The sequence below is a fragment of the Sminthopsis crassicaudata genome, chromosome 6 (assembly GCF_048593235.1).
Source record: "Sminthopsis crassicaudata isolate SCR6 chromosome 6, ASM4859323v1, whole genome shotgun sequence".
Classification (NCBI taxonomy): domain Eukaryota; kingdom Metazoa; phylum Chordata; class Mammalia; order Dasyuromorphia; family Dasyuridae; genus Sminthopsis; species Sminthopsis crassicaudata.
In genome coordinates, this window is record NC_133622.1 from 137,889,261 (window position 1) to 137,909,218 (window position 19,958).

General features: G+C 34.4%; 1 protein-coding gene and 1 pseudogene across 6 annotated transcripts in view; both read left to right on the forward strand.

Annotated features, from left to right (window-relative positions):
• LOC141547295 (S-adenosylmethionine synthase-like) overlaps positions 1 to 768 on the forward strand; it is a 28,113-nt pseudogene extending 27,345 nt beyond the window's left edge.
• The window catches only part of CENPE (centromere protein E), an 88,749-nt gene continuing 69,490 nt past the window's right edge, over positions 700 to 19,958 (forward strand). For 5 of the 6 annotated variants that reach the window (XM_074275267.1, XM_074275268.1, XM_074275271.1 and 2 more), the window contains exons 1-12: positions 700 to 835; positions 4,085 to 4,176; positions 7,914 to 8,003; positions 8,124 to 8,242; positions 10,167 to 10,286; positions 10,604 to 10,685; positions 10,873 to 10,940; positions 11,035 to 11,100; positions 12,742 to 12,793; positions 16,585 to 16,672; positions 17,239 to 17,368; positions 19,301 to 19,420. In XM_074275267.1, coding sequence (XP_074131368.1) covers positions 780 to 835; positions 4,085 to 4,176; positions 7,914 to 8,003; positions 8,124 to 8,242; positions 10,167 to 10,286; positions 10,604 to 10,685; positions 10,873 to 10,940; positions 11,035 to 11,100; positions 12,742 to 12,793; positions 16,585 to 16,672; positions 17,239 to 17,368; positions 19,301 to 19,420 — 1,083 coding nt within the window. In that variant the 5' untranslated portion in view covers positions 700 to 779. Of the gene's footprint in view, positions 836 to 4,084; positions 4,177 to 7,913; positions 8,004 to 8,123; positions 8,243 to 10,166; positions 10,287 to 10,603; positions 10,686 to 10,872; positions 10,941 to 11,016; positions 11,101 to 12,741; positions 12,794 to 16,584; positions 16,673 to 17,238; positions 17,369 to 19,300; positions 19,421 to 19,958 lie in introns of those variants that run through there. The other variant, XM_074275273.1, reaches the window with a different exon arrangement.

Here is a 19,958-nt window from a genome sequence, read left to right on the forward strand (position 1 = left end):
ACTGATGTAAATTAAGATAAGGATTCTCTTGTTTTCTTTTGGGGACAGACAGAAGTCTCTTCCCAAAAGGAATTTCCTGATGCCATTTGGTCTATCTGAGCAGATTTAGAATGGGGGCTGTAAAACCCTGGCCACCTCAGATAGCCCAAACTAGTTTGACCACATCTTGTATCAAAGGTCCAAGTCCCAAAAGAGGTTGGAGATCAAACAAAGAATACCAAAGGGGCTACCGCCCTCAACAGCTGGGCTACACAGCAAGTTATACTGGTGAAAAAATTATCTAGGAGGATGCAATATTTGGTCCCCACCAAGTTACTGACTCCTTCCCTCCTTTGTTTTTGTTAGCCAGTTTTAAAAAATAACCCATTGATTTTGACTAGCTTATCTATGTCTCCCAGGAAACAAAGAGACTCTGGGTATTAATCAGTGACGCAACCCGTTTTATGGCTCTGTGCCTGTAAAGCTAAGATCCGTTCCCTGTCCCGCAGAGAATGCGCTGAATTCAAGTTGCCCAGTCAGTCCCCTGAGCCCGCAACTGTCCAGTTAGGTTCTCAGCATGTCACCTTTAAAATTCTGGCTCCATCCCATCTCTGGGTGAAAATGAGATTTCCCTCTACTAGTTCCACCCCTAATCGACCTCTGAAATGGATTGGCCCTAGCTGTTCCCGTGACGTCACGCCGCTCTGGGGCCAATCAGAAGAGCCGTCGGGGATATTTCAAACGGGTTGGCGGCTGTTGGTTTTGGTCGGTTTAATTCCTGTCTTCTAACGCCGTGAGCTATGGCGGAGGAAAGCGCTGTCAAGGTCTGCGTACGAGTACGACCTCTCATTAGGAGGTGAGTCTGCTAAAGATCTTGGTCTTCAGAGCAGCATTGGGGTTGAGGCCAGGACCGGGGTCGGAGTCGGAAGCAGAATCGGGGTCTGGACATCTAAACTTTCATGTTGCTGTTTTCAAAACTAGTTGGGGAGTGGGGGGAGGAGAGGGGGGTCTGAGTTTTCAGTTCTAACTTGGTGGTCTGAAAGTATGCTCATTGTTCTCCTGGAGCGTGTTCGGATCAATGAGTAATTAAAAATCGCTCTTTTCCGCCCGGCCTGCAGCGGTGAGGAAGGCCCCTCCTTTCCCCCCACTCCCTGAGACCAGCGAGCCAGGTTCAAGTATGGGTAATGCAACAGAGTGCCAGCAAAGTGTCTCTGTAATCTCTTTTTCATCAGTTTTCAGACCCCATTACCATCCAGAAGCCACCCCTTGCCAATTCAATCCCTCCCAAATATCTTTCCATATTGGCCTGTATGTTCTGTGCTCCGCTCTTACCACAGTAAAACAGATTTTTCCTACTGACTCCTTTTGTGGGTTTTGTCACTCCAGAATTTCTTTTAAGGCATTATTTTGTTTTTTAAAGTTGTTTGAAGGGGAATTTAGGAAAATTCAGGGTAGTCCTGCCTTTAAGACTCCACTTCTCTCAAACAATGAATAAAACCCAAGTCCTAATGAGGTTCTCTTTTAAACAGCATTTAGTATGGAAAAAAGCTGGAAGTACTAGGTATCAAAATAGACCTTTTCCAATGGATTCCTCTCTTTTCCCTTCATTCTCCAATGGTATATCTGAGTTTTGCTCCACTTTTATATCATATATTATGTAGATATGTTCTTTTACAGGCAAAAAAAAAAAATCTGCCTCCTGGTTTCTTTCTTATTCCTCTTTAATGCTAGTTCCTTCTCTATAATGTTGTCTTCAGTTACCTTGAATACAGGCCATGTTGTTTGTACATAGTTTTTTGCTGAATACAAACATGTCTTTCCATTAGATTGTTAGTTCTGTGAAAGTAGGATGTGTGTTTTGCCTTTTTTATCTGCAGCTCTTAAGCACATATAGTAAACACATAATTCTTGTCGATGTACTGGTTGTGTGGAAAAACTAGAAGCAGGGAGCTCAATTAAGAGGCTATCATAATCATTTAGACCATGAGGGAGAATGGATAGAACAAGAGTCAGGAAGACCTAGATTCAGATCAAGTCTCAGACGCTTACCTAGCTCTGTGACCCTGGGAAAAATCACTTGACATCTGTTTGCCTCAGTTTCCTCATCTGTAAAAGGACAATGATTGCACCTACATCCCAAAGTGGTTATAAGGATAAAATGAAGTAGTATTTGTAAAATGCTTTAGCAAAACCTTAAAGCACTATAAAAAGAAAGAAGAAAAGAGGGAGGGAAGAGCCAAAAATATGGTAATGGCAAAGATGTGAAAACATTTGGTCATTCCTTAGGTGTAGTGAGTTGAGATCAAAACCCAAAAATTATTTTTAAATTTGGGTGACTAAGGTGGAATAGGAAATGGGAAACTTTTTAAAAGGGGTGGATTTTAGAAAGAAAATCAAATGGTAATTTTTCTATTAAAGCTCATTCTGTTTATTCTATGCAGTTCTTTTCCTGGAAGGGAGTAAAATAAAGAGTCGACTCCCTCCTGTCCACAACATGATTAGGAGACAGAGAATGGGGATGGGAGGATATTCTTCATGACAACTTTCGCTGTAGTCACCCAAGTTACAATAGTCCTGAGGGTTGTCCCATGCCATCCCAAAAACAGAAATCTTGGACTCCCCCCTGAATCTTTCCCTATAACAAAGAATCATTTGAACAAAAAGTAACTGAGACTATTTGAGCCTTTCCATACTCAGTGTCATAGCATCATAAGCCTAGAGCATGAGGGAAAAGCAAAGTGGCAAGTATCTGCTGGTAATGAGTGAAGAGTAGGACTACCTGCTCCACAATGTATCTTGAGGAAAGTGGAATGCAACTCATCTTTCTATATCCATATTGATTGATTACACATCCCTTGGTGTGATACCATGACCCTTCCCGACTTTGGAGACTTCCTCATTAGTTTAATCTGTCCTCTCAACCTGTGGCTGAATCTCCTTAGCAAAATGTCTGCAAAATTCATATATTGTCTGCTTGGGGGAAAAGATAATCTGCTCCATTTTGGATTAGTTATATATAGATATAATTTGGACAAATATAATTGGATAGATATTTGCCTCCTTACTTTTTTACCCATGAATATTACTTATCCGTAATATTTGTCCATTGATCCTCAGTAGCCATGCAAAGCCATGCATTCATTCAGTAAATAATATTAAGTACCTATCATGTGCTATATGCTACAATAAGTGCTAACACAAAGGCAAAAATAAAGTCCCTTCCTTAAAGGGTTTATAATCCTAGAGAAAATAGTCACAGGTACTACACAATTTCTGTTGTACCAGCTTTTGGTGCTGTGATTCATATGTGCAATCAGACTGGATTCAAATTCAGTGCCTATGGGACTTTGAACAAGTCATTTGATTTCTCAGCTTCAGCTTTGTTGTAATTCAAATGGATTAGATATTTAATCTAATTAATCTAAAGGTCATTTAGACCTTTAAGGTCTTTCCCAGTTGTAAAAATATGAGCTTTTATATTTAAAAATATCATATCACTGATTCCTGTCATCCCCAGATCTTCTCTGTAAAATAAGATTTTTCAGGAATGTGGTGTATTCAGAAGAATCTGGTAGCTAGAATCTGTGAACTGATAAAGCAAAAAGAGAATAAGACCAGGAGAGCAATATGCACTATTACTGACGTAATATAAACAAAAACACCTGGCTTCCCAACTTACTTTAGATACAGTCACCTGTCTTGGTCCCAGCAAAAAGAGGAAGAAACACAGTAAGGAAAAGCTCTAGACCATGTTCTAGGCCTGTAATATTATGACACTGAAAATGGAAAAGCTTATATACTCTCAGTTGCTTTTTGCTCAAATGATCCTTTATTACAAGGAAGGATTCAAAGTCCTGGGAGGGGGCAGTGAAAAGGTACAATGATAGAGCACAAGCCCTGGAATCAGGAGAACCTGAGTTCAAATGCAACCCCAGACCCTTGACAATTAATAGCTGTGTGACCCTAGGCAAGTCACTGATTGCCTCACAAGGAAAAAGTAAGTCCTTTGTAAACCTTAATTCACTCTGAAAATGTTAATAAAGATGAAAATTATTATATTAATGAGGATTTTTTTTTTTTTTTTTTTTTTTTTTTTTTTTTTTAGAGAACAAGATCTTGGAGATGCTACACAGCTTTACTGGAAAACTGAAAATAGACTCATTTCTCAAATCGATGGAACAAAGTCCTTTAGTTTTGGTAAGATTTTTAAGCAATTTATAAGGATTTATCATGGCTTTAAAATTTTAAACTTTGAAATGTGACAACATGTGTGTACAAATAGATTTTAGTTCACTGGAAATAAACCAAATAGGTAAATGTTCTTCCACCTGGTATGACTTAGTTGCAAGCCTAAGAGTAACAAACTTTGATTTAAAATACTTGTATACTGTTGTTATTCTGGGAATAAAACTTACATTTAACCTCTTGTTTATCATTTGACTTTTCTATTTTAGTATCTATTCTTTTTTTTTTTTTAATAATAGCTTTTGATTTTTCAAAATACATGCAAATTTAGTTTTCAATATTCACTCTTGCAAAACCTTGTAGTCCATATTATTTTCCCTCTTTTCTCCCTTCCCCTCCCCTACACAGCAAGCAATACAATATTGGTTAAATATGTGTAATTCTTCTAAACATATTTACACATTTTTCATGCTACACAAAAAAAATCAGATCTATTGGAATATTTAGTATTCATTCTTTTGGATACTTCTGGAGAAAGGGATTAAATTGGGCTGATCCCAATTGGTCTACTGCCATTATACTCATGTAATTCAGTTGGGGCTTTCAAGGGAGATTGCTTGCACTGATCTCTTAGTTGCCATGATGATCTTTCCTCATTTTCTAATCCTTGTTTACTTGTTTGCTCACCTTGACATTGTTAAACCACCCTCCTGTGTATTTGATTATCTCTGGATTTTCATGACATCACTTAGTCCTGGTTTACCTTCACCCTCTATACCATCTCTGTTTGTAACCTCACCAGCTCCTATAAGTCTACTGTCTCTTCTGTGCAGATGATTCTAAGATAGATATGTCTAGGCTTATCTTTCCCTGGACTGTTGGTACCTGATTATCAATTGTTGCTGGACATTTCAACTGAACAGACATCTGATAAAACTCAACATATCTAAAGCTGTAGTCAATGTCTTTCCCCTAAATTTTCAACCTTTTCCAAACTTCCCTGTTTCTGTTGTATCACCTTTTCCTTCTGCTCTCCCAAGTTCATAAATTTGGCAATATGCTGGACTCCTAACTTGCTCCTCTCTACGTCCTCCCAATATATAGGTTGCCACAATTCTATTTTCACATCTTACATTCTTGCACCATGCCTAGCACATAGTTAGTGTTTAATAAATACAGCTTATTGATTGAGAATCAATAAAAGAAGGAAAGATACAGAATTGTGTGAACCATGGAGGGGATAGAAAGGAAGTTTCAGAATATCCACTGTAGGGTACATTAGCCATGAATAAAAGTATTATAGAATGGTTGTTGTGCTCTGTTTTCTAGAGCCTTCAAGTAAGCAAGACAATGTATTGTGTTTTCTAGAGCCCCCATGCCGGGGTGATCAAAATATTGTCTCTTGCTTTCTAGAGCTCCCAAGTTGGGGGGGTAACAAAATGTACTGTGCTTTCTAGAGCCCCCAGTCCAAGGTGTTGTGTGCTTTCTAAAGCCCCCATGCTGAGGTCGTTAAAACATACCATCTTAATGGAGAAGTGATGAGGCAAGACTCCAAAGGATGGTTAAAATATAGAGTCCATTTATTCCAAATTCTTTCCCCTTTATATATCCTCATACACTTATATAACTAAAGTAACACTGCTCATGTGCTAAGTATATACTGTGCACATGGGACCACTTGCTATTGTAAGTAGTTTGCCACTTGGTATCACTCTGCTTCAGTCACAACACAGGTTGTCACCACCCCCTGCCTTCTCAGGAAAACTGAGAGTCCTTAGAGGAGATGGGGAGCCAAACCAGACATTGTTAGAAGGTTTCCTATGGGCTGAAGGGTCTTATACCTCACCCAGAGTTCCCCCACTCTCCATAGTCCTCTACAAATGATAAATTTATAACTGAAAGAGCCCTTAGAAGTTATCTAGTCCATATAAAGCCCAGAGAATTAGTAAATGGCAAAAGTAGATTAAGTAAAACCTGAGATAGTTTCCATTCTTATGGTATCTTCCCTTTCACTCAGATATCTCGTAAAAGTAATTTTTTCATATTTTCAAAATTGTGTTGTTTTTAGTATGTTTCTTTTTGTATACTTGGTCTCATCCAGGCAGTTTTTTTTTTTGTCTTTATATTTCTAAATGCTCTTTGAACTTACTCTGACAGCACATCTGATAATGAACTGTTCATTCAAATATTTTCCCTGGAATTTATACTAAAATCAGACCCATATGGAAACACTGGCAAATTTGCTTGACTGTCCATCTTTTAGTTTTATTTAGGAATTCTCAGGGATCATCATGTGGCTTTGCTGGGTTTCACACCAAGATTTCTGTACACCATGTTTTTGTTTTTACTCCAGTGTCAGCAAAGCACTTTGAGCATAGTTAAATCGTGGTTTTTTGTTGTTGTTGTTTGTTTGTTTGTTTTTTAACATAGAGCAGTGATGTGATATCATTATTTATTTCACTTAAGGCACAGTAAAATTCAAGTGCAATTTCAGATTGCATTCAGATTGTATAAATATCATTCAAAAAACCTTGAGTGGTTGATCATTTTCTTCTCCAACTTTTTTTCCAAATGAGTAAACTGAAGCAAACCAGGTTAAGTCATTTTCTCAGAGAAACACATCTAATTTATATTAGACCAAAGTTGAACTCGACCCTTCCTGACTCCAGAGCTGTCAGCCTTATGCTGTATCACCTCGTTGTCCATATGTGGTTTAATCTATATCAAGTTTGATTCCACTGCCTCATATTAAAGTTGGAAATCAAGGACAGTATTTATATAACTAAACAAGTCAAGGATGATAATAATCACAACAGTTAATATTTACATAGACCTTACTATATGCTAGACACCATGCTAAGTGGTTTACAGTTATTATTTTATTAAATCTTCACAATAATCTAGGATTTAAGTGTTTTTTATTTTACAATTGAAGAGACTTGCCCAGGTTTCAACAGCTAATAAGTGTCTAAGGCTGATTTTGAGCTCAAGTCTTCCTGACTCCGGCCAGAGCTTCATCCACTCTGCTACCCAGATCCAATTTGTAGGGTAAAGTCATGACAGATAATCAGTCATATAAAGGTGATGCAAATTATAGAAGATCCAATCTAACTTTAGGATCACTCTGCTTCAGTCACAATACTAAAGGTGTTGCAACTTATAGAAGATCCAAACATCTGCAAAACTGTTAGAATTATTTGAATCTATAATATTACTGGAATATTGCCTGGCATGTAATGGGTGTTTAAAAAGTGTTTATTAAATTGAATTTTATTGTAATCTATTTGTACTTTGTGTAATGGAAAAGAGGAATGGATTTGAAATAGCAGAACCTCATTTTTGATTCCTGGCTCTGCCTTGTAATACCTTTATGATTGAGCAAATCATTCTCTTCCTCTGTAACATGAGGATGTGGACTTAAGTTCCTATGTCTTTGATCCTGTGACATTAAAATATTTAATTCTACTTTTAAGCCTTCTATGTCTTCAGCCAACATACAACATTGTAAGCTGGGAGTATTAAATACCTGGCTCCAAGTGTAACCTAAACAGAATTAAGATATAATAGGAAATAATTTAAAAAACAAAATAGATAATATTTCATTGTAACTAAGTCAACATGAGGCCCACAGGAAGCCTTATGTATGGTTTAGTGGCCTCTATTTCTTTTTCAGTTTGACATTGATTTTGTAAACACTGTTGACTTACGGGTAGCATCTGTTCTATTAACTCTTACCTACTTCTCTTTAGATCGTGTGTTTCATTCCAATGAAACTACAGAAAAGGTATATGAAGAAATAGCAGTACCAATTATACGTTCTGCTGTACAGGGCTACAATGGTAAGGTTTTAGTATATGCTGTCTAAACTTTGTGATTGCTTTTGATTATTTAATAATTATTTCTCAAGTGATTATTTTAAACCTTGGACATTTAGTTGAGGGTTTTGTTCCTTTTCTCAGGTACAATATTTGCATATGGACAGACTGCTTCAGGAAAAACCTATACAATGATGGGTTCAGCAGATTGTTTGGGTGTAATCCCCAAAGCAGTTAATGATATTTTCAAAAAGATTAAGGAGGTAAGTCACTTAGCTAAATTAGCAACAGATGAAGGATACAGATAGTATTAACAGAATAATAATCATCCCTCTTTATTGAACACAAAAACCATATCATAGTTTCTTTCAGTTATAGCTTATTGTCATTGCTGCCCTAGAATAGAGCACAGATTCACATTTTTTTTTCTCCCTGTCCTTTCCTATCTGTCTACTTGACTACACTCCTTAACACTACCTGAAAAAGTTCCCTTTCCTATCTATCTACCTGACTACACTACTTACCACTACCTGAAAAAATTCCAACAAACTCTCACATTTTCAGTGGCAAAAATAAATTCTAATTTTCCTCTGGTGACCATTAGCTATAAAAGAGCTAAATGTCAGACAACAAAAGCCAGCAAACAAGATGGAGTGATTTGTTCAAGATCACACAGGTGGTAAATGTCTGAGGCCTGATTGGAACTCAGGTCTTCCTGATTCCTGGCTGCATCACCTAGCTATCCACTGTACATAAAGCTAAAAAGATAGTTCTGTCACTGAAAAAAGTTTCAGTTTGATGAAAATAATTTGTAGAAGAATGAGAAATAGTAGATAATATCAGATTTCATGGCAATAGATTTGTGAAGAAAAGAATTTGCAGATTATGATTTGACTCCATTTCTCAAGTCATGATTGAATTATAAACATAGGTTAGCTACAGATCAACAAAAACATTCTGTGAGAATCAATTTTGACTGTATGGAATTTATAATAAAGAGTATTTGAATTGTCTGCTATATGTTTTTTATATCAGTAAAATTTATAATAAATTTGTGTGTGTGTGTGTGTGTGTGTGTGTGCATACTATATTTTTTTGGACAGCTAGTTATTAAACATTTACTAGCACATTATTCCAAGAAGCTATTGGCATTAGAGTAAGCAGCAGATACGGATTTTAGAAGGTTCCTGAGGCACTGAAAGGTTAAGTGAAGTGCTCAGAGTCTCACAAATAGAATGTATCAAAGGTGATATTCCAACTCTTCTTCGATGTCTTCAAAACATTGGGCATGAGTTTTCTGCCTTATATCTGCCTCAATAAATATAAAATAAAATATAAATAATGAATTGATGAGTGGAAATGTTGGCAAGCAATAATTGTGTAATCTTGATCAAGTCACTTAAGCTGAATAAACTTGATTCTTCATCATTATAATGAGGACTTGAATTTCATGCATTTTATACATCAAATGAAATAATGTATGTGAAAGCTTGTTATAAGTTGTGTAGTCTGTTAGCTAATAACTAAAACATGGGATATGGGTAATAATTTGATTTATCACAAGAGAAAGGCACATGCATGTAGAAACTCCTCATGCTAAGGAAGTCAACCCCACAGAGTTCAGGATATTTTGAGGGAACAACAAAAGGAACCATCTCAGACAGATAATCCCTTCCCAAATGACAGTGACAAGGGAAAGTAAATGAGCAGCATGAAGGAAAAAGAACTAATTACCTTGAATAAGTAGGATGGTAAAAGTAGTCCTTTGGAAGGGTTCAACTGTGTAGCTTATCAGTAGCTTGACTTGGTTGCAAGAACCCTGAGAGTTTAATAGATTTCAATACAAAAGATCACTATTATGTTAGCTTCATCTCTGGAAAATAGGGCAACCCAAGAAAACAAGTTCAGGAAGCCTCTTAACAAGTACTATATAGAGATATATGTCATAGAAATGACTATTAGTTGATTGTGCAGCTTTTTACCTCGGATTTAAATCTTTGAATTTGTTTTATTCCCTTTTAAATAAAGTCATAAATGTAACATTTCTATAATATATAAAGTTGTGAGCATGTACCCTATAGTCTTTTATAGAAAATTGCCTATAATCCTCATGAATAGTCAGTATTAGAGTCCCTTACTTACATGCTTTCTGGTAGCATTTTCTTAACTTTTCCCCCCCTCTTTTAGATTCCTGAAAGAGAATTTCTATTACGTGTATCCTATATGGAAATTTACAATGAAACCATAACAGATTTACTTTGTGACACCAGGAAAATGAAACCTTTAGAAATTCGGGAAGATTTCAATGTAAGTGAGAGTTGGAATTATATTTTTCACCCTTTAACATTCAGCTTTGCTTTATATGTCACTATTTTTTTGTCCCTCTAAAAAAAGCAGTCCTTAAAAATGTATGCAATACATTTACATGAATCATCATATTTGGATATAGCTTTACATATTTGGCAAAGTTTGGATCATTGTTTGGTATAATAATTTGATTTTTCTCTTCTATTCTATCATTTTAAAATGTTTACATGGGTTCTGTAATCATGTGCTAAGCTCTTTTTACCTTGAAAAACTTCAGTGATACACCTCTCAAATCTCCTATCTTAAACTTGTTATAGAGAAATGTGTATGTAGCTGATCTTACAGAAGAGGTGGTCTCCACACCAGAACTGGCTCTGCAGTGGATCAAGAAAGGAGAGAGTAAGACTTCTTACTATTTTTTTTTTTTTTAAATTTAAGGAAAAAATTAAGGAAATTAAACTCTTTACAGTGTGTTTCTTTTAATAAATTCAGTGTCCTATGCAAGTTTTTAAATTAAATAAATTTAGTGTGGTATTTCTGACTTCACTACTTGAAATGACTAGTTGAAATATGAATAATTTTACAGGAAACAGACACTATGGGAAAACAAAAATGAATCAGAGAAGTAGTCGTTCCCATACAATTTTCAGAATGGTAGGTAGTCTTTTCTCTCCTTTTTTTTTTTTTTTTTTTAAATTTCCAATTAAGACTTCTTTGATTTTCCTAAAAGTTGCCTTTTCTTACCTAGATATTGGAAAGTAGAGAAAAGGGTGACCCCTCTAATTGTGATGGAGCTGTCATGGTGTCTCATTTGGTAAGCCTTACTTAAAACAATTTCTTCCATACAAAGCAAAACAATAGAATTAAATTGTTTCTCTGACAATTCTTTTCATTATAAATGTAACTAAAATTTTTTAAAGGTGGCTTTGTATATGAACTTATTGTATCAGTAACTATTTGAATTATAGATAAATGGAAAAAATAGCTAGAGAAACTGTTAGAATATAACTCATTGGTCTGCTTCTTTAAATATCAATACCTTGATAACCTTTGCATTCATAGCTTTGTTATTTTGACTTTGAGTTCCCTTTTAAGTCACAAATATGGTTGAGAAGGGATAGCACCTTAAGCTCTTATCAACTGAAATGTTATGAAAATTAATTGATTCACCAACTCATAAAAATGGAATGCAAAATGAGTTGAATAGACTAGTGGAGGTAAACAGTGGAAAGAAAAATGGATTGATGCTAAAAACAGATGTTGCCTTCCCACCTTTGCCTTCGAACCTGGATCTGAGTCTGACCACCCCAAATACATGCTGTAGATCCCTGTGGATTTTTGAGATTTCTAACTACCTTTCAGAAACACCATAGTTGAGAAGTTGATCTTAGCTATAATTTTTTCATATAAATTTAATTAAAAGAATGATTTGTAAGCACATAGGGATGCCTGCAAAAGATTGAAACACCCCCTACCCCAATATTCCAATGAATTTTCTTTTACAAAGATTTCAGTTCCATCTTTCTAATCATTTGGATTTATAATCATCCTTAACACTCAACATTCTGCATATCCCCATATCCAATCAGATGTTAAATTTTGTCAATTTTACCTCCATAACATGTATAGATTTTGAGTAATGCAAATTAGAGGCAGCCAGTGATGTAAGAATGAGCGCTGAGCTTGGAATCAGGAAAATTTGAATTCAAATCCAGTCTTATACACGATGTGTATAAGAGGCAAGTCCTAATTTATTTATAGATGTATTTTATTCTCATTTATAAATAGTAAGCTCAAGGTTAAGGATCATTTCTAGTTCATCCTTGTCTCCATATCCATAGATGCTCAAATATTTAGACTGAACTGAATTGGACAGAAAGGTTGAGATTACCTAGCGTAATCTCCCATCCGGTGGTAAGATTTATTTCTGTAGCATCAATAACAGATAATATAGCTTCTGTTTAAATCCTTTTGGCAGTTCATTACTCCACAGAGCAAATGATTATTGAAATTCTTCTCTGTTTTCTCCACATGCTAGCCTCTCATTTTATATTGATTACTGTTTATTTTGTGTGTGTTTGTTTCTCTTTATTATCCCTTGAAGCATTTGCTTCTGTCCTTTCTCCTTATCCCCAGGGATATCCCTTTCCCTAAGGGAGTAGGTATCTGTCTACTCCTAGAACTTTAACCACTGAATTAATATGGATTCAAATGAGGCATGTATATGTTTTGGTAACTGTGGGAAAAGGGAACCTAAGTCAGGAGACCCAGTTTTCCTGATCTTACCTGGGCTTTGAATTACTTGTCCAGAAGAAAATAGGATAAAGAGAGAAAGATACTGTAGAAATAAGTTGATGGAATGTCTTTTCTTTTTTTGTGTTTAAAAGATTTTTAACTTTCTTCAAAATTCAATTTTTTTTTTTTTTTTTTTTTTTTTTTTACATTGAATTTGCAGAATCTGGTTGATCTTGCGGGCAGTGAAAGAGCTAGTCAGACAGGATCTGAAGGTAAAATAAAAATCCTTGAAATATTTTTGAATTATGTTTTTTATCCTGTTTCTTCATGTTCTCTGAGGCAGTGGTATCAAAATGAAATAGAAATAGGTACCAGTAAACTCTACATAATTATCCATAAAGATCTCTAAGGGCCACATATGCACTTAGAAAACCATATTTTAACAGTATCCATGTTCTTAGGGTGTTTTTATTTTATCAAGTATTTGCCGATTATATTTTAGTCTGGTTCAGATAGTTCCTGGAAGTGATGTGGGCCATAATGAGGACCACAAGTTTGATACCCCTGGTTTAAAGTTACATGTTCTTCTGAAAGGCCTTTCCACATTTTTGACATTTATGTGGGTTTCTTTCTTGTATGAATTCTGGCAGTAAGATATGATTTCTTCTGAAAGAGCATATCAAAAATTTTTAAGAAAACACTGTTAAAATCATCATGATGCTACAATGAAACATCAGAATTTAACTTCTACACTATCCTACTCTGATTCCTTATTATGTCATGGAGGTGAGGACTATATATTTGAAAAGGCAAATCTTAAAACTCTTGCAGGCTCTACCATCATGGAAAGGTATAGTAGGATGTTTCTGACCCCAGAATGAGCCTACTTTCTAAGGACCAAGCTAACCATGGAGAGACTTGTCACTAGCAAGTTGACCACATCAATCCATGAAACAAAGAGTGGAGGAAAAATAACTTTTGATCCTATGTAGATTTTTTTTCATTCACTGTGATGCTGGAAATAGGAAGAAAGAAGCTAAGAATTATACTGTTGTCAAGCTGCCTATAAATAATTGACTCTGAATACACTTAAGATGGATATCTATAGTGACCAATAAGGGGATAGACTACTGAAGAAATTGAACCATCTCCATGTTGATATTCTCAAAATTAGAAACCAAAAAAAAGGAAGTTACAATTAATTGAAAGAATAGCTTACATGTTGTCCTTGAAAAGACAAAGGAGATGGCAAATTGGCTTCATCTTATACCTGAAGCAGTAATTGTCTCATTAAGTACTTGCTTATCTCGTAGACTTTATATTGAACATGAACAAAACCACCATGAAAATGATAAATACTTCTGCAGCAATATTAATAAAGATGAATAGTAATATTAGCTATCATTTACATAACAATTTAAGGTTTGTAGAATACTTTGCAAATGTTATTTGATCCTGAGATAACAAATCTGGTCTTCATTTTATAATTGGAAACTGAAGAGGCAGACATTAAGTGACTTGCTCAGAATAACACACATAGTGTCTAAGATAAGACTTGAGCTTGGGCCTTCCTAACATCAGGCCCAACTCTAGCCACTGCTATCTCATTAGGCACCAAAAATATTTGATGTTCTTACCAGTTAAAGATATATGGCTACTATTAGCAACTTCCGCATAAAATACAAAGTTGTTTGTGAAACAATTTAGTTGAAGGTAGTAGAAAATTATGAGCAATATTGCCTCGTTTCAATCAAAAGCAATGCAGAAAAAAGTTTCTATGAAAAACTTGTTTTGTGTAATCCATTTGAGCCAAATTAGCTTTAAAAAATTTGTAGATCAAGACTACCCCAACTTTAACATCAAGTTAAAAGTCAAGAAATAGGCTAGGAATGGAGTCAACATAAATCGCTGTAAGTCTTCCACATTTACCTTTGACAACTATTAAAATAATACCATAAGATAAGTCCTGATGCAAAGAAAAGATGCAAAGGTTTTATGGCTACAAAATATTGGAAAATGAGGGGATGTCCATCAATTGAAGAATGGCTGAACAAGCAGTGTTATATGGATGTGATGGAATACTATTAATGCAAGAGAAATAGTGAAAAGGTAGATTTCAGAAAAACATGTACAAACTGACTGATGCCAAGCAAAATAAGCAGAACCAGGACAACTTTATATACAGTATCAGCAATATTGTGTGATGATCTCTTTAAAATTAGAATTGAGCAAGTAGAAGCTAATGATAGTAGGAGACATCCAGAAACAAGTGAAAAGAATGGGGGGAAAATAGAAGAAAATGAGTAATATTTCATTGGAAAAACAACAGACCTTGAAAATAATTCAAGGAGAAATAGTCTAATCTATCAGACTACTTGAAATTCATGATCAAATAAAGAGCCTAATCATATTTCAATAAATTAACAAGGAAAACTATCCATCTATCCTTAAAAAAGGGTGGGGAGGAGTAAAATAGAAGTGGAAATTTTCTACCACTCACCTGCAAAAGATGAAAACTATCAGAAATATTATGGCCAAATTCTAGAGTTCTTAGGTCAAGGAGAAAATGTTATAAGCATCTAGAAAGAAACAATTCAAATACCATGAAATCAAGTCATGTAACACACTTTAGGAGCTTTAATATTAAAGGATCGGAGCACTTGGAATGTGATATTTGGAAAGATAAAGGAGCTAGGATTACAACCAAGAATAACATACCTAGTAAAACACTATAATTCTTGAAGGGGAGAAAATGTTTTTTTCAGTGACATAGGTGATGAAAAGACAAGAGCTGAATAAAAAAATTTGGCTTTCAAAGACTGAATCATAAACAGGAAAGAGAAATCAGGTTAAATTGTTTACATATATAGATGGAAAGATAATACTTGTGACTCCTAAGAAGGGGGGGGGGGGGGCGAGGTAAAGAGAGCAAAAGAGGAGCTTCTACAAGTGGAAAGGAAGATGTGAGAATGGTAGCAGGTAATTCTTGAACCTTACTCTCACGTCAATAAAATAAAGAACAAATAGATCAGTTAATTGACTAAATTAATTAGAAAAAGAACAAATAATTTTAAATTTCCAATTAAGCACCAAGTTAGAAATCTTGAAAATGGAAGGAGAGATTAATAAAACTGAAATAAAACCATTGAACTAATAAATAAAACTAAGCTGATTTTATGAGGGGCAAGATATGTGTGTGAGGAATGGGGCAATAGACAAACCATTGGTTAATTTGGTTAAGAAATTAAATTTCCAATATCAAAAAAGAAAAGGGTGAATTCACCACCAATGAAAAGGAAATTTTTAAAAAAATTATTATATCTGTATTATATATTACATGTATAATATCAATTATTAGGAGCTTCTTTGCCAAATTTTATGCCGATAACAATCTAAGTTACCTGGATGAATTTTTACAAAACTATGAATTGAGCAGATTAACAGAAAATAGATCAAAGAACAACCCTTCCAGATTTCTTTTACAACCGAAATATGAATTTGATATCTACACTGGGAAGAGCCAAAACATAGGAAGAAAAATATAGATCACTTTCACAAGAATCACAAGAAGATTGATATAAAAATTTTAAATAAAGCATTAGGCAAGAAGGAGGTTATAATATGTCACAAAGTTCATATACTATGACCAAGTGTGATTATATAAGGAATACAGGGCTGTTTCAATATTAGGAAAAGTATGAGCATAATAGATCATATCAATAAAACCACCAAAAATTATATGATTATCTAAGTAGATTCAGAAAAAGCTTTTGACAAACTATAATACTCATTCCTATTAAAAACACAAGAAAGCATAAGAATAAATGGAGTTTTCTTTAAAATGACTACCAACAAGTATTATTTGTAATGGGAATAAGCCATTATTACCCATAATGATTCCCCATAAGATCAGAAGTGAAGCATGAGTGCCACTATAGCTAATCAAAAAATTTTGTTTTCATACTAAATTTTCCTATTGGATAGATGAATAAGTTTGCTTACTCAAAATTGACATTTATTTTAATATATACATGTAGATGTATATTTTTTTTTCTAATTGCAGGTGTTCGACTCAAAGAAGGCTGCAATATTAATAGGAGTTTGTTCATATTGGGACAAGTGATCAAGAAACTTAGTGATGGACAAGCTGGGTAAAATTTTATCATTTCTTATATAATTATGAATGGATATGACTGGATAGGGTGAAAAGGATAACATTTCAGTACCACTCAAATGTAATAAAATATTTTTTTTGGTTCTATAAAGTCTTCATGATTCAGTGATCCTTAGTTTCTTATATGATTGAACTTCATGCTCCAATTATTAGATTATACAGTAGTAATGATTTTGGCCTACTTATTTTGCTTGATGGAGATTGATAAAGACAGAGATTGCTTACTTAATTGTGTGACATGATATAATATTGTAAAGATGAAGATGGTTCCTTAAGTATAAATATTATATTGTTCTGCTAATGCTTAAGAAACAATCTTTATAGGGCAGCTTGGTGGTGCAGTAGACAGAGCACCAGCCCTGAAGTCAGGAGAATCTGAGTTCAAATTTGACTTAATACTTCCTAATTGTATGATCCTTGGCAAGTCACTTTATCCCAAATGGAAAAAAAAACAAACAAACAAACAATAGATTAATAAATGCTCTTTCATTGAACATGTAAATTATTAATTTTTTTCTTCCTCACCCCATTTTTCATTGCTAGAGGTTTCATAAACTATCGAGACAGCAAATTGACTCGAATTCTTCAGAATTCTTTGGGAGGAAATGCAAAAACACTTATTATCTGCACTATTACTCCTGTATCTTTTGATGAAACACTTAGTACTCTGCAAGTAAGTAGATTTTTTTTTTTTTTTTGGTTATTGTGTTTTATTTTTTCCTTTGTAAAAAGCAAAATTACAAAATTACTACTGGAAGTCATTCATGGGCAGGTAGATAACTAAGTGTAAATACCATGTTGGCATTGTCTTCTGAGCTTCAAGAGTTTATTTCATTCTTAGAGTAAAAATTTGATGTCAAGTTTACATCCTTTTCATTCAATATTGTTCAAGTGCTTTGGGATTCTCTACTGTACACTAGATGTGACTACATGGAATATAAAGATTTATGAGATAGAATCTGGTATCTAGTGGAGAATACATTTCCTTTTCTAGTACAAAATATAAGGTATGTTCAGAAAACTAGAAAGTAATGTGATAAGTGGACATATGAGCACGTAAAATATATATATGTGTGTGTGTGTGTGTGTGTGTGTGTGTGTGTGTGTGTGTGTGTGTGTGTGTGTGTATACATACATATATATGGTTAACTTCTTTTGAAAAGAATTGCTATTTTAGTTGAGATTTAAAGGGTTTTAAAAGACCAAACCAGTATGGAAAATATTGAAGAAGGAAAAAAATAGGATCTGCTGGGATAATAAATCTCTTCTCCCAATAATGCAGTATATTATTTACATGCATATATATGTTAGGATTTAATGAATAGACCAGTTTGTTTAGAGCTCAGAGTATATGTATGTGGTACAGGGAAATCAGAGGATAAGAGACATAAGAAAGATAGGTATAAGACTAGTGAGTACCTTAAATGACATCAGAAGAGAAAAAGATCTATCCAGAGAGAAGATTGGAGATTGTCATGGAAGCCAAGGAAACAGAAAGGTTTCTTTCTTCCTTGGCTAAGAGAAGGTTGGCTAGAGAGGTTGTGGAGTATGCCTATTGAGGGAAAAGGCATCATTTACAGTTTCAGTAGAAGTGAGGGGGGACAATAGCCATGTTTCAGAGTGTATGGTGAGGAATTGAAACTGAAGTTGGAGAGAGTAAAAAGGAATGAAGCTATGTAATGATAATCAAGGGGAATGTAAGGCTCAGGTAATTCACTTAAATGATTTTATGGTTATATAACATGCAGAGTAAATGTGAAGTTTTGCTAGGATTCTGCCTATTTGTGGCAGTATTTATGAATGTTTAATGGATATCAAAATGAAACTTGACTCTACTTATGGTATATCAATAAAAATCTTTTTCAATATATATTTTTCATATCATTGATTGTCAAAAGTTATGGATTCCACTTTGACTTCTGGGGAAATTATCATAAAATTCATTTCACATTGCCTGCAAGCTGTTGGTACTTGAATATACGACATGCCTCCTGCATGGAGATATAATAGGAGTTGGAAAGGAAAATAAGGTTTTGGATTTGAGATGCAATTGTTGGTTTTTGGCAACCGATTCAATGTGCAGAAGGAAGAGTCAAAGATGATTCTGACTGAGGCAGTCAAGAGTAAAATTAGCCAGGTTAAAGGGGCTAGTTTGGGGAGTATAATCATGTACATTTGATCATTACAACTACTAAAATCAAGTAACTTTACATTTCAGTTTTTATGATTGTATGTCTCATGTTGATCATTTGTTACATTGATGCTAATATGTGCTTTATTTAGAGTTCTTATATATGCTGCATGCTGCAGTGATTGTTTCTAGGATGAGACTGGGCCTAACATACTTTTGCAACAATAAAAACTGTTGTATGCAGGCCTGCTTTTTCCTTGGCATAAATCAACAGAGACTGTTTCCTGAGGTACCCAAGTGAAGTAGGAACTTCTGTCAATTACATCTTTTCATACCCATCTTGAAATTAACATTTTACTTTCTAGAAAATTATTATCAACTGATAGAGGTTATAGTTTCAGGACTGAATTGATCAAGATACATAGATATGATTATTATTAAAAATTACTGTTCTTTTTTTTTTTCCCTAATCAGTTTGCCAGCACTGCTAAATATATGAAAAATACACCTCATGTTAATGAAGTATTGGATGATGAAGCTCTCTTGAAAAGATACCGGAAGGAAATAATAGATTTGAAAAAGCAACTAGAGGAGGTAAGTACGAACCATGTAGAATATAAATTGAGTGATGATTTGTCCAAGTATAGAAAGGTGCTTGATCCAGGATGAAAATAATGAAATACACTTTAAAAATGAGTCAATAAGCTAAATTTACAACAAAGCATTAGATAGATATGAGGATTTTTTCCCCAAGAGATACAACTTTGAAAATTTTTTTTAATTTTCATTTGCAAAATGCCTTGCTTATATCTACTGATCTAAGGTCTTTTAATCTTAGAAATAGGGAATGATACTAAGGAAATTGGTAGTAATTATAGAAAATGTGCCTGAAATAATAATGTCTTTTCGCTGGACTTTAGTGTTCTGTTTTTTGTTTTTTTTTAATCTCTTCCTCTACTAATAATAAAACAGCAGTATTTTATCATAAACACTATCTCCCTTGTGTTTTGTTTCATTAATATACTCAACATTCATTCATTTAAAAAATGCTTTAAGTATCAACTAGATTAAGTGCTTCTAAAGAGGAAAAAGTAGGAATTGCTGCCTTAACAGAGTTAATGTCTAATGGGGG